This window comes from Danio rerio, chromosome 9 (genome assembly GCF_049306965.1).
Source record: "Danio rerio strain Tuebingen ecotype United States chromosome 9, GRCz12tu, whole genome shotgun sequence".
In the NCBI taxonomy this organism is placed as follows: Eukaryota; Metazoa; Chordata; class Actinopteri; order Cypriniformes; family Danionidae; genus Danio; species Danio rerio.
This window is the reverse complement of record NC_133184.1, coordinates 37256590-37272164: the sequence shown is the minus strand read 5'-3', so window position 1 is coordinate 37272164 and position 15575 is coordinate 37256590. Positions and strand designations below refer to the sequence as shown.

The following is a 15575-nucleotide window of genomic DNA, read 5'->3' as shown; positions in this document are numbered from 1 at the left end:
AGAATGCCAAAGTGTATGGGTGTTTTCCAGTGTTGGGTTGCAGCTGGAAGGGTATCCGCTGCATAAAACATATGCTGGACAAGTTGGTGGTTTATTCCGCTGTGGCAAGCCCTGATGAATAAAAGGATTAAGCTGAAAAGAAAATAAATGAATGAATGAAAGTGTGTTTGTTATATGTTGTATTACAGCAAGACACTACAGATAAACAGCATTCATGCACATGCCAGTTTTAAGATATAGGCATTTCATACAGTGTTTCAGTCTAATGGAAAGAAAGTATCCACAAACAATGTATGTGTTTCTCTTATCCTTCTGCAAAACCTTTTTTTCTGGTTGTTTACAGTATTTTATGAATTATGGAGTGATAAAAAAAGAGATACTCAAAATCCCCACTGTTAAAAACCTTTGACTCGCATGTGTTGGAATAAAATGAAACAAAAATTTCCAAACCTAGCCTGATCCAAAGTCCAGAGTTATTTTGGATGCTGTGTAGGTAACTTGGTTGATATTTAATTAAATAATTATTTAGTTAGGTTTAATTATAAACAAATTTTAAGGCAAAGCATTTTTATTTATATAGCACAATTCATACACAATAGCAATTCAAAGTGCTTTACCTAAACAAAAATAAAAGAAACAAGAAAATAAAATGATTAAAAGAATTAAAAACAGATAAAAACAGATATTTAAACAGGTTGTAAAAAATGAAAAAGAAAATTAAGACATAATAGTGCAATCTGTGGAGCGTAGCACAGAGCTCATTCAGTAAAGGTACAGCTAAGGAGATGTGTTCTCAGTCTTTAAGTTGGAGCACATCTGATCATTTCTGGAAGCTGATTCCAGCAGCAGAGGGTGCAGTAGCTGAGGGTAAATTCACCCTGCTTTGACTGAACTTTTAGAATTTCTAAATTACTTGAACCTAATCATCTGAGTGATCTGTTAGGTTTGTATTCAATGAGCATATTTGAAATGTATTGAGGTCCTAAGCCATTTAGTGATTTATTTATTTGAGGAGGATCACATGCTTATGATTGACCACTGCTGCTCCCGTATTAGCTATCACATGATTAACCAATCAGATGAATCCAAACTCATTATAATAAAATTTTTCAATTCATCTTTTTTTCTATAGCATTTTTACAATTTAGATTGTTTCAAAGCAGCTTCACATAGAATATTTTAGTCAATTGAAACAGTGTCAGTCCAGTTTTTCAGAGTCGAAGTTCAGTTTAGCTCAGTTCAGTGTGGTTTAATTTTCACTGCTGAAAGTCCAAACACTAAAGAGCATATCCATCGATGCGCACAAGTCCCAATCCATGCAAGCCAGTGGCGACAGCGGCGTGGAAAAAATTTGACCAATTGGCAAAAGTGGGTGCGATCATCTCTCCTATGTATGGCCAAATGTCTTGTGCAGAGCTGCAGTCTATGAGTCGGAGGCTGGAGAATGCTGGACAACCGTCATGGAGAAGCTGCAAGTGGGAGAAATTACCAGATTTCCTACTTTAGTTATCTTCATTTTAAAAAATCCCCCATGCACTCCTCCAGTACTCCTCCCTGTCTTTTCTAAATGAATCCAGAATAGGGTGGCATGTTGGCTCAGTGGTTAGCGCTGCTGCCTCACAGCAAGAATGTTACTGATTCAGTTTCCTGTGGGGCCAGTTGGCATTTCTGTGTGGAGTTTACATGGTTATCCCATGCTCACGTGGGTTTCCCCCGGGTACTCCGGTTTCCTTCCACAGTCCAAAGACATGCGGTATAAGTGAATTGAATAAAACAATATATAAGCACCATATATAAGCATTTAGTACTAAGCCATCTATGCACAAACATAATAATCAAAGAACAGACCAAAATAAGGAATTCAGGGGAGCTCTCGAGACCTACCTAAGCTCAGACTCCCCTCTCACTCTATGAAACAGGAGGCAGCCCCAGGTTCGAGGGTCTTCTGAGCTTTTATCAATCATTAGCTATAAGTGTGAACTCTTGATGCATATTTTAACATACCATTTTAGAAGCATGTAATATGAAAAAATAAATGTTTTCAATTCTTTGTGATGATTCATAAACAAATTTCGGGAGGAGCATGATCCGTCTTTGATGAGGCTAATTCATCACAGACAATCATTCTATTATCCAATCAGCTCAAGCCCAAACCCCTATTAGTAGTCAAACACGTGACTTCATACCTCCATTTTCTTTTGACTTCATCATCCCGCCACCACCATAACTCACCCCCAACACACTTTTAAATCTGATACTTAAATCTGAAGGGGGAGTGTTCTGGAGCAGGGCTAGACACTGCGCTTGGACCCTATCCCTCTCTATCCTGATAAAGGGAATAAAACAAGTTAGGCTGTCTTTCCGAGCTCAGAGCCCTCTCCCCGGACAGCACGGCTAATACGCATATTCTGTTCAGTCGAATATCTATGAATGTGAACTCATGAAATGTAATCAAACCAATAGGCAAGTACAACTTCCAATTTGGAATATAATTTGTTGAGATATTTAGATTTGATTGTCAATTGAACTAAAACAGGTTTTGTAAAATACATATTTTATGTAATATTTTTTTACCCATACATTAATTGTTTTACTATTTTCATTAACATAAATGCACATAACTTTTGTTTTGTTTTGTTTTTTTACTTTTTTTTCACTTCAGCTAAAGCTTTAAATGAGTCTAATTTAAAAAGTGAGTTTTTATTGACATTTTTTATTGTTTGAAGTGACATTTTATCTGGGTTGTTGTTGTTGTAAATTATGGTACAAAACTGGAAATGAACTTAAATGCTTATACAATAATTGTTTCAAATTTCTAAAAAGTCACCTTGTTAAACTGCAGTGTTTAAAGTCAACACAGCAGAGAGGGATCAGTTATCTATAATGTAATTCATAATTGTAAATAAATTGAAAATGTTAATTAACAGACATTTTTACAGTATATAAAATAAAGTCATCACTCAAAAATAACACTAAATAAATCTATATACCAATGTGTTGAAAATCAGCAATAATTTATGCAAATAGAATGTGCATTATCAAGTGTATTAGGAATTGAATGTGCATTATCAAATGTATGCATTATCAAGTGTACGCCTAATAATATCTATGCTTTATAACGAGCATGCTCAAGTCCTCAAGTCTATGAGGCATGCTCTATGCCCACTAAAATTGGTGAGAGTTAAGGGGTTAAAGACTTAAAAATAAAGAACAAACATTTAATTCAACCCTATAATGAACTGGCAAACAATTTATGGAGATTAAACAGGAGTAATATGTTGTTGTTTTTTATAAACCCCAGTTAAAGGTCTGGCATGTTGAACCATTTGAAGCCATGAAGATTGGGGTAGACCATAGGTCTCAAACTCGATTCCTGTAGAGACACAGCTCTACACAAGTTTGCTCCAACCCTAACAAAACATAGCTGATCCAAATAATCAAGTGTTTAAGACTATTAGAGACTCTTAAGCAGGTGTGAGTTGTAGGTGGTTTGAGCGAAACTATGCAGTGCTGCGGCCTTTCAAGACTTGAGTTTGAGACCATTGGTGTAGACCAATAGACTGATTTCACGCGGCCGAAAAATTTAAAAGCAAAATTAAGGCTCCAGCGTGAAGAAACCCGGAAGTATCACTTGGTGTTCCATAGGAATGTTGTGTACTTGGTTATATATCTCATCAACGAAGAGAAAGTGACACAACTTTATTATTTTACCATCTTCCGGGTGACCCGAAGGTCTGTTCTGAATGAATGGTGAAAATAAAAGAGGGTATCAGAGCTCATGTTCAGCTAAGGGAAATGGCACTAGTTAGCAACGTTTTCTTTCCCAAACACACGTTTTAGATGCCATTTATCTAACTCGAGTTAATAAACTGACTCTTTCACTATATTAGACTCATCACGATACTGAATTAAGAGAGAAAACATCAATTTCCCTTTATCATCTAAGGCACTGTTGATGGCTATCTTAAAACAGCGCTGATTTGCCATTGTGTTCACATGTCTTCACAGTGTTTAACTGGTGCCATTAACTGAAGCCTAGGAGGACACTTGAGCATAATACTCTTACAGAGATTGTGTTGTTGTTTGATGCTAAATTGCTTTTAATTGTTCAAATTAAACTTACTGAATGATATTAAAGTGATGTTTAAACCATTTCTGCATTTTGAAATCTCGGCAACAGCTGGAGGTTTGTAGTACACAGCATGTTACTGCAATGTTTACAGTGCTGGTCCTATACTTGCAGGTTTCTTCCCACCGCAGCCTCGCTTTGGTTCTTTGAAATGGCGGCCGCATGAAATAAGCGTATGAGGCATTACAAAAGTCCTATAGCATAATGAATTAAAGGCATGTAAAACTCTTCCAAGGTCTTTTTAAAAAATAGAAAAGATTTAACCTATGACAGACGTATATGCTTCATGATTTTAGGCTTCAGGCACACCTATACATACAGTACAGTAGTTAGAGAAAATGCTAGTCTGCGATACTCTTAATCACAGCCTATCATTACTCCATCCATCAATAATTGTGTATCTGCACTGTCTGAGTTTCTCCATGTCCTGTTGAAAATCGCTTTGTATCTGCGGTGTATGGTGACTTCAGCAAAGTATTTATTCCAGTTGTAATCATTAATGATGTTATCTGGAGAGTAACAAAGTGTTGTGACTGTCAGGGGCAGAGAGCTTGAAATTGAGAGGTTATTCTCTTCATCACGGAGCTTTTAAGCATAATAAGCATAATAACTTCATTTGGCAAACAACTGTTGAATCTATTACACCAAAATATGCGTTTAGCTCTGTCCGTTTCAATCAGTCCTTCAGGAAATGAGATAAAGTCATTCAAAATACGCTCGTAGATAATTGAAATAGTTGTCATTGTGTATATTGCTATTCAGAAACATTAATGTGATGTATTTTAGAAATTATCCTCAGTGTGTCCCATTAGTATCAGACCACGCAGTCATGAATAAACAAGCTCTGTCTTTTAAGTCATCGTTTGAAATTGCTGCTTGAAAATGATTCCTGTTTTATATATTCATTTTTTTTCCCTCCTGTTATTTATGTTCTAAATAGATCCAAAAACATCCATGAAATGGAATAACAAGCAGCAGAACAGAGATTTGCTTGAGATACATTAAACGTTTGAATCTTACAAGGGGAAGGCTATTCAACTGACTAAACTAGCGGGACGTCAGCCTTGAGGATTTTTTTTTTTCCAGACATTATAACAGAGTCAAAGCTTATCAGTTCAGACTCAGCTGCAAACCTTGCAGCCTGGGAACTCTATGAATAAGCCTTTATTATCAAAGTGGAAGGTGATTGTTTGCACTCAATGACTTTTCTTTTTTGCTCACACTTCTTTTCATGTTCATGAAAATGAGAAAAATTATTAAAGATCACCAAGAAAAGAAAATTATGATGAATATGAAAGGGCTAAATGCACAATTCTGAAATACTTGTAATTAGCAACCCCGGTGGTCAATAAGTGAACTGCAGGCAGTGACTTATTACTTTTATGTACTGTAATGCACAAGGAACTAAACGTAATTTTAAGGCCCTGATATGCGCAGTGCCACTTTGAAATTATTGCCATAGAAGTAATAAGAAGTTGAAAATGTTTGCAGTTATATGCTGATAATGAACATCCAAATTCCATCAAAATCTTAAAATGAAGAGAGCAGGCAGACAGACAGATGGATAGACAGACAGATAGATAGCTTTTTCCAACCTTGCAATATATTGATATATATATATATTCCTTATGCACACACAGTATTTTTTGTATGTGAAATCCAGTTTTCTACGGGGGATAACAGAAGCATTTAATTAACTTCAATTAATCGTATATATAGCAGGCAATATACACTTACTTTATTAGGTACACCTGTCTAATTGCTCATTAGGACAAATTTCTAATAATTTAATCACATGGCTGCAACCTAATGCATTTAGGCAAGTAGACATAATCAAGACGATCTGCTGCAGTTCAAATAGAGCATCAGAATGCTGAAGAAAGCTGATTTAAGTGACTTTGAATGTAGCATGCTTGTTGGTGCCAGATAGGCTGGTCTGAGTATTTCAGAAACTGCTGATCTACCGAGATTTTCACACACAACCATGTCTAGGGTTTACAGAGAATGGTGCAAAAATATCCAGTGAATGGCAGTTCTGTGGGCGCAAATGCTTGTTCATGCCAGAGGTCAAAGGAAAATGGACAGATTGGTTTGAGCTGATAGAAAGGCAACAGTAACTCGGATAACCACTCGTTACAACTGAGGTATGCAGAAGAGCATCTCTGAATGCACAACATGTCCAACCTTGAGGTGGATGGGCTACAGCAGCAGAAGACCACACAGGGTGAGACTCCTGTCAGGAGCAACAATTCACACAGTCTCACCAAAACTGGTCAATAGAAGATTGGAAAAATGTTGCATAGTCTGATGATTCTTGTGTTCAGATGATTGTTGCTGACCATGTCCCTTTATGACCACAGTGTACCCATCTTATGATGGCTACTTCCAGCAGGAGAACGCACCATGTCATAAAGCACAAATCATCTCAGACTGGTTTCTAGAACATGACAATGAGTTCAATGTACTCAAATGGCTTCCTCAGTCACCAGATCTCAATCCAATAGAGCACCTTTGGGATGTGGTGAAATGGGAGATTTGCATCATGGATTTGCAGCCAATAAATCTGCAGCAACTGAGTGATGCTATCATGTCAATATGGACCAACATTTCTGAGGAATATTCCCAGCACCTTGTTGAATCTATGCCATGAAGAATTAAGGCCATTCTGAAAGCAAAAGGGGGCCCAGCCCTGTACTATTGAGATGTACCTAATAAAATGGCCCATGAGAGTATATGGCAAATAGTCATCTAGTTTTAAGTGTTAAATAGTGGTCAAATATGAGTAAGAGCAGTGTATGAAATTTCTGTGTAAAACTAAAATTATATTTCATCAAATGATCATAACTAAATATGAATATGAAATGGAAAGAACCAACGTTTTAATAGACTTGTATAATTTTTACATGCAGAAGTCATTGAATAAACAGATAGATAGATAGATAGATAGACAGACAGACAGACAGACAGACAGACAGACTGACTGACTGACTGACTGACTGACTGATTGATTGATTGATTGATTGATTGATTGATTGATTGATTGATTGATTGATTGATTGATTGATTGATTGATTGATTGATTGACAATAGATTTGTATGTCTACAAAATATGTAACGTGATAACTACAGTACATGTTTTTTATTTTATTATTAGATATTTTTGTATTAACAGTGTATGTGGCTGAGAAAAAAAATACTACATAGTGATTAATGGTTTTCCTTCTGAAGCATGGACCGAGTAAGCCCTATCACCTATAGAATGGATGGCCTATAGAATGGAAGAGAAGTTCTCTGATGCACATATACAGTAAATGTCACATTCTTTTGATTTTCCCAGCTAAAAGGTCTTCACATAAAAAAAAAGAAAAAAAAATCAGTCTAAAGGTTTTTAAAGAAGCCTAGGAAGTCGGTGGAGGGCTCATTTTTGATGTTTCATTACAAGCTGTTCACAAATTAGCAAAAAAAAAAAAAAGGACATTTCAGTATCTAAAAAAAAAACTCTACAGTGTGTATAAATAACAAAAATGTCTTAAAAATTCCAAGCAATCTCTCGACAGGAACTTACATCTTGCAATTTTGCTAAACTAACTTTACAATACTGATGAGCCTACAAAAATCCATTTTGCTCAAACTGACATTTGACAGAATTTGCCTAATAAATGCTGTTGTCCCCAGATTTGTATGGAGTGGCTGATAGCCATAGATTTGCACTTCTCTGCATTAATGCAATGTTTTTTTTTTTTTTTTTTTTTTTTTTTTCATGACAGAGCCAGCAACATCTTGGATAAACAAACATCACTAAGCAGCAAGTAAACAGAACCACAGCCATGCTTTACCTAAACATACACTAAGCCTCCCCTCCAAAATCTCATCCTGTCTATAGAGAGTACAGTATATGTTATGCCAAGGTGAAATGGAGGTATTTTTAAAGTTGCATACGTTAAATTTTTCTTGCTACTGATTTTTATTTATTTATTTTGGTTTGAATTCATGCATTTAATGCAGTGAGTAAATAATCAATTGTGAACAGACATTCAGTGCAGTGGTATATTTTAAGGAGGGGGTTGAGTTAACTTATGTTATTATAGTATCATGTTTAGACCAAGGTGATGTTATGAATAACACCTGTCAACAGGGACCACCAAAATGAGAGTTTATAGTTTTATACTTCAAATTCTCATTATGAAAGAGGTGCATTTTTCCCCACACCAAGTGGACCTTTAGGGAAAAACTTAATGATTGTTACTTGATGTAATGACCCAACTTGATGGAGGTCTTTGGAGGGTTTTATGTTACCTCATGTTCCTGTCTGGATTTAGAAAAACAATTCAAAGGGCCTGGGAAATGACTCAGTGACCAAAACATGCTGAAAAAAACAAAACAAAAAGGAAATATATATCCTGAATTATGTACACAAATCTCAAAAACTTGCTGGGTTATTTCAATCCAAACTTCTGACATAACCCAGTGCTTAGATGGGTCCATATTTTACCCAAATTTAGTTTGTAGTTATTTTTTTATTGCTATCATTTTGTCAGAAAGCAATTACATTAAACAATTTAACATAACACAACAAATACAAACAGATTTTCTCATAAATACATTTGAATTAGAAAAAAATAGCTTCAGAAAGACAGACAGACCAATGCAATGTCATGGCAATTCCTAACTTTTTATTTAGTTTCCAATTCATATTGATTTGTATGGAATCATTTTTCTATTTTAGTCTGATTTGATCATCCCCCAATGAGGGGTATGGTTAGGGGTGGAGTTTGGGGACACGTGTCTTATGTGTGTTGTAGGGTAGGTTAGTCTGTTTTGTCCATTCGTGGCTGAAGAATTTGCATATCTTTGTTTACAAATGGGTTTAGGGAAGAGTGGGGCACAAAGTAACACTTCTTGATTTTGGCCAAATAATGAACAAAGTAACACAGACCTCTCCTACAAATGAGCACTGGTTGTATGATCACTGGACCTATATGGTTTCTGTGCAGTATTGCCAAAATACCAGGAGTAAAAGTGTTACTATTTACCCTACCCGCAGGACAAGTTATAACAGACAGAGGGGCTAGTTAACACGTGCTTAAAAAGGCAGATTTGAGATTTCACACAATTAATTTAAATTCAGTTTACTTTAAATAGTAGCTATTTTTCCCTCAATACATAGCTCAATATATTTTTTATTCTACATAGCAACAGTAAAAAGTATGTTTATTTATTTATTTATCTATTGGATAAACATATTAAGATTTATTTGCATTATTAGATAATATGTGCAGTATTAACATTAAAATTATTTTGTTTTCTATTTAAAAAAATTTCTATTAAAAAGCATTTTATAAAAAAGTTCTCAACATTACACTCAAAATTTAAAAAGTATTTTATTAGTTTAGCTAGTGTCAAAAGCGTGTGGCTTATTTGTAACACCCCGTTACAACTAACCCCGCTGCGTTGTGTTTTCCTCAAAACTGGCTAGCAGTCACTGTGTACTGTACATTTTACATCTTTCAAAATGGTTCCACCATTTAAGACTCTAATCACAACAATATAAGACTTTAACAACACACTTTCACAGATTAAAAAAAAAAAAAAAATTATATATATATATATATATGTAGACTATAATAAAAATACTTTTCTGCTGCAAAATGGTTTGTGATGTGTTTCTCCCCCAAATTTTGCCGATCAGTTTTAATAATTGACAGGAAGACGTCTGCTAACACTATGCTGAAAATCTCAGAAGCATGCCATGGTTAACCCTGAGCAAATACCTTAAAATTTCATGTTACATTTTACCCTAATTTTACCTTAATTTGTACCCCGCACTCCCCTACTTCCATCATATATCCTGAATTACATTTGTTAAAAAAAACCCTGTCCTTAGCTATGGCCTTCAGTCACAGGATATTTATTCATTGCTGTCTTCTAAAGTGAGGACTGAGATGGGAAAATATGGTTTTTAAATAGGCAGCACCTTTTGCATAGGATAATCTACAAACAAAATTGCAATTTAAAGAATTGATTTCACTACATGCTTTAAAAAAAAGAGTTTAAAGGAGTTATACATTTAAACAGGCTTGTAGGTGTTTTGAATAGTTTGTTTGTCAATGTGTGATTCTTGTTAACTAATTGTTTTTTTGTTGTTGTTGTTGTCTGTTAGAGCCATGTGACATGTATACTGCCTTATCTTGGCCAGGACGCTCTTGTAAAAGAATTATTAAATCTCAACGTATCTTTAAACAATAATAATAATAATAATAATATGTTTTTATATGAATGAAATCACATGTATTGTATTGTACTTACTGTAGAAACTTTTCTAACAATACATGTGACCCTGGACCACAAGCAGTCTTATGTTACATGGGTATACTTTTGGAAATACCAAGCTCGTAGAAATACACTTTATGAGTCTTGAGTATAAATGTTTTTTTTTTTCTTTTATGCCAATGATCATTTGAATATTTGGTAATGCTTGTCATTTATGAAAACATTTTGTCAATTTCCATCCACAAATATATATAAACTGAACTTTTAATTTGTAATATGCATTGCTATGAACTTACAGTTTTTCGCAGTCGCTTTGGTGCCATGCTCACAACACTATTTACATTTGCACAACAGGTCATGCATTTCTCAAAACAATTAGTCATTGGTGCACATCCCAGTAGCAGTTTCTCATTCCTTTCAGAAAATTGCAAATGCTTTCGAACATGCATCATTTGCTTTCATTCAACTCTCGTCTATTTATAACATTATCATCTGCTTATGTCATGTCAGTCAAAATTAACTAAACTTGTAAATGCTGAATAGTCATTCCAGATAAAACTAGCAGTCCTCATTTCATTACCTGAGTCATTACATACACAAATGTTGAACTTGATGTCAAAATTGGTCAAGCAAACTTTATAAAAAAAATTCAAACTGTATTTTCCTAAAAATGGCTTTAAAATTGAACAATTTGATGAATGATTTACAGACCTGTGTATGTTGCAGGTTCAGTTCCGATATGTACTGCAATATTGTTTACAGTTGTGCACAGTTCAACCTAAAGGGAGTTTATGTTTGTTGTTAATAAGGGTGTATTTATTCTTTTCCACAATGCTGTGAATAAATTAGGATTGTAAAGAGCAAATGCAGTAAAAATGTGAAACATGCATATTCAGTGTCTTGTACTCAGATACCTCACTAAATGCAGTGATGTCCAACTTTACTGTAGTTTTCAATTGGCTGTGCAAATAGTATATAGTGCTGTCTTGAGCATTTTCAGGAAGTGTCACCAAAATCTGACTTTTTTTGCATTGAAAAAATGTAGAGAGTAAATTGTCATAATGAACACATGACAAAGATATTTGACTATCTTATTCATAAACAATGGTGTCAGGAATTTTAATTTTAATGATACTGATACTTTGATTGACATGAATACTTGCTTTTGAGGAATGAACTATCCATTTTGAGTATGTGATGCGCTTTTGCAGGTTATCAGCTGGTTTTGCAGTTTGTACTAATTTTTATGAGAAATGCATTAACTGTTGTGCAAATGTAAATAGTGTTGTGAGAAATACAGCAAAGTGACTGAAAAAAACTGTAATCTGTGCATTGTTAACATTGATTTTCTCAGTATTTACATAGATTATTTTTTTTTTATGTTCAGTTGCAGATTTAGTAATCTATGCGAAAGATTGAGATTCTATCCTAAAAAACACAAATCAATGAAAAGCTTATTTACTCAGCCTTCAAATGACAGATAGACAGACAGACAGACAGACAGACAGACAGACAGACATATATACAGATAGATAGATAGATAGATAGATAGATAGATAGATAGATAGATAGATAGATAGATAGATAGATAGATAGATAGATAGATAGATAGATAGATAGATAGATAGATAGATAGATAGATGGATGGATGGATGGATGGATGGATGGATGGATGGATGGATGGATGGATGGATGGATGGATGGATGGATGGATGGATGGATGGATGGATGGATAGTTATATTTATTTGAGATTCTCCTTAAACAAATTCAAAACAAACAAAAAAAAAATCTGAATGTTGCATACTGACCAAGAAATCAGAAAATATTTTAGTTTTGTTTCTCAATTTGATAAAAAATTTAGAAATGTATTAACTGCAGGTTATAAGTGTGAAAGGAAAAATATAGGCTAGCTATATCTGTCTTGTCTTTAGACTGTTTCTGTGAGGCGGCTGAAGAATCAATACCTATGACTGAACAGATGATGGGCATTGGTTTCTACCTGGCGCGATGCACTGCTGCTGGTAGGTTGGGCTGGTTGGGCGCATTTGAAAGAGTGCTGCTGCATTGAAGCTCTGCTCACATCAGCTCCTCAACAGATCCTGTCTGAGCAGACAGTGAGCGAGCGCGCGCCTGCGACTGACACGCGCGGAGAGCACAGACAACCAGCGTCCAGCGTCCGTTCAACTCACTTCGCGCACTGGCCGCTGTCCACCAGGACCCGCTCAAAATGATTCGGACCGTCCTCTGTTTCCTCGGATTGCTCGTCGGTGGCAGTCAAGGTATTTATGCGAGATCGTGAGCATGAAAATGAGAAGTGTGAGAAAATGGACTTGCTCTCAGGCAGTATTGCGCTGAAGGGGTCTATCTGAATGAGGGGGACGTACGAGGAGCGGGGCGGATTTGTTGTGTGCTGCTTTGCAGTTTGGGCACGTCCCTTTGGAGAAAACATTTCTTTTGATAGATTAAGCTTACCTTTTATTAACAGTGCAAAGCCTCGGTGTTTGCACTTGTTATCACAGAGTCATGTGGGGCTTGAGGATTCTTGTGGACGAGGTGGGCTGGAGGAGATCTAGCGTTTGCTTGGTTTAGTGGAAGATTGCATTTGATCGCAAAAATATGACTAAAAGTAACTTTTCTAAATGTACGTGTGTGGCATGCTTTGCATCGCAATTTACCTATGAGAAAATGCTGTTTTATATGCATTCCTATAATGTAAGTGCGTTTCTGAGTGTATATTGTTTTTATATATTTGATTTTTATGAATATAGCCTAATAAATTACGTACTTTAACTTTGCAGTTTTAATTTTATTATGTTGTCATTTTAATTGGCCGATTTGACATTTTATATGTGCTTGACCTAACCAAAATAAAGAATTTGTGGTGCCGCTTTTGTATTTTAAGAGCCAATCATAAATATGTCACTTATTGCATATAGTTCAAAACACAGCTCAAATGACTCAACCGCATCTTTGAACTTGAACATCAGCTGCCAAAGTCTTGTGAGGAGTGCAATATGTGTTTTAGTGGCTGGTGCATCTCACGCGACGGCAGGTGGGGGTAGAGCGCTACATATTAACCCATTTAGAAACGCGACCACCATTAACAAGCATTGGCAGTGTGTGCCAGGACAGAAATTGAATTAATCTAGTGGGATATTGTCGAATGGAAGAGCATTCTTCGCATCTGAATGATGGTTAGTCTTCTTCACTCAACTTTGTTTACACGGTGCAGTTTTGAGTCAGTTAACACAGTTGGCATGCTAGTCAACAGATAAACAAACGATTGTGTGAATTCCAACAAGCTGACAGTTAATGTGTACGTTTCATTTGGGATCATCTTATTAACCACTTGTCACAGTTTTTATACTAGGCTCTAGACTTCTTGACAGAAATTCCATTATTTGTTGGAGATCTCCTTAATGTTTTTGACTGTGGCTTGATTGATTTTAGTTTTAATTTGGGGTTATTTTTAGAGCAAGGGCACAAGGGTGTTGAAACACAAAACACAAGGGTGTTGAGTTCCACAAAAATGCATGGCCAAGTTCACTTACTCTTTCATTGTTTTCTTTAAAGTTAGATTTTAAATTGGAGTCACTGTGCTGTAATGTGGAAATGTGTTGTCATGGCAAACAAGACTGTTGTAAATGATGATTATAGACTACCATTACATTTGTATTTTGTTAAATGTTGCATTTCATTAACCAGTCTTTACTCTGCATATTTTGTGTGTGTGTGTGTGTGTATAACAGTTGTTGACTGTTCATATTTAGTCCCAACTGAAGCTATTGACCTATTTCTCTCATCAAAAGAATTATTTATGGAAAAGCAAATAGCGGAATATTTATGTGGCGATTATGTTAAAAAAATGGAACAATTTTACCGTAACTTTTTTTGAATTCTTGTTCACTCAAATTTGTGAAATACATGAAAACACTGTATTTGTGCAGAGGCCAGGAGCTTTCTATAGAAGCAACATAGACCTGAGCACACGTGGCCTTGTTGTTTTTGCATTGATTTAAAGTTGGTTTACATTCACACATTTGACTAGGGACAAATTGTGTCATGCTCCCTATATTGTTTAACACTTTAAATATTCAGTCTGAAATCACATGTAAGACATCAAAACAATATTATCACTATTTATTTTACAGTAAACAATGTTTGTACTTTGATAGTCATTGGCTGATATAATATGATTTGATTATTTGGAACTTGCTAATAATTATTTTCTGAAATGATATTATTTAGGAGAAATGTGTGAATATAAAGCCAACTTTAACCTCTATTGCTTTTGCAACTGTTGTTTCGTTTGTCAAGTGCATTCTGGTAGACTGAATATGTAATATGCATGTGTATAATGTCACTGCTTTTATGAAATCACATATTGTTTACATTGACAGAATAACATTATTGCATTCCAAATCTTTGAAAACCCATTTTCTGAAGTTTGTGTTTTGCTGAAAGGCTCAAAGGGACTATTTTTTAATGAAATATCGATGTAAAGAAATGAACTGATAACACATATTTGAAAATGTAGACTACTGTATCTTGTAGCAGCAATTAAATGCAACCATATTGTATTGTTGGTATGCCAACTAATGTATGTTGTCATTAGTTGGTCTTAATTTGCCATGTATTTAGCTCAATCAAATGTGCTGAATCACTTGCTGGACTCCCACCAGTAGTCACAATGTGTTGCCGCTCTTATGCATACAGTTAATTGACTTTAGCCACTTATGAAACTCTCTTTGAAAATTAATAACCTTTGGTTACTATTTTTTTCTACAAATTGTTGTAAATGTAAATAGTCCTTGAATGACTCAATGACTCAGTCAATGCTGCAATAAGATGCTTAAAAGAGTGCCACTATTAATCTTTTGGTGAACTAGTTCGGAAGATTCAAAACACAGATGTTAATTAAAACCCTCACTGCTACTTTTTAAGTAATGACCTATGTTTTGCCTCCAGCAATGCTGTGTTGGGTATTAATACTTTTATTTATTAAGAATTTTATTAAGAATACATCAATAAACTGTACACCAACTGCTTTTAATAAGAGCCACATGTTTTGCAAGCATGATCACTCTTCAAGCATAAGCAAAGCATTTCAAAGCCTTACAGGGATAATTCTCGCTAAAATGAAACCCTGTAACCATTGACATCCATATTTATTTT

At 35.1% G+C, this 15575-nt stretch overlaps 1 protein-coding gene and 1 long non-coding RNA gene across 7 annotated transcripts in view; one reads left to right on the top strand and one right to left on the bottom strand.

The window, feature by feature from the left end:
* Positions 1 to 550: 550 nt before the first annotated feature.
* LOC141376168 (uncharacterized) lies at positions 551 to 12771 on the bottom strand. Its single transcript, XR_012385544.1, has 2 exons — positions 12400 to 12771; positions 551 to 1469 (listed from the first exon to the last, which is right to left on the bottom strand). It is a non-coding gene; the product is annotated as an uncharacterized lncRNA (long non-coding RNA).
* Positions 12507 to 15575, top strand: part of ncam2 (neural cell adhesion molecule 2) — a 398045-nt gene continuing 394976 nt past the window's right edge. For 2 of the 6 annotated variants that reach the window (XM_005167807.5, XM_005167809.6), the window contains exon 1: positions 12507 to 12679. In XM_005167807.5, the coding sequence (XP_005167864.1) occupies positions 12628 to 12679 (52 nt within the window). In that variant the 5' untranslated portion in view covers positions 12507 to 12627. 6 annotated transcript variants of the gene reach the window in all.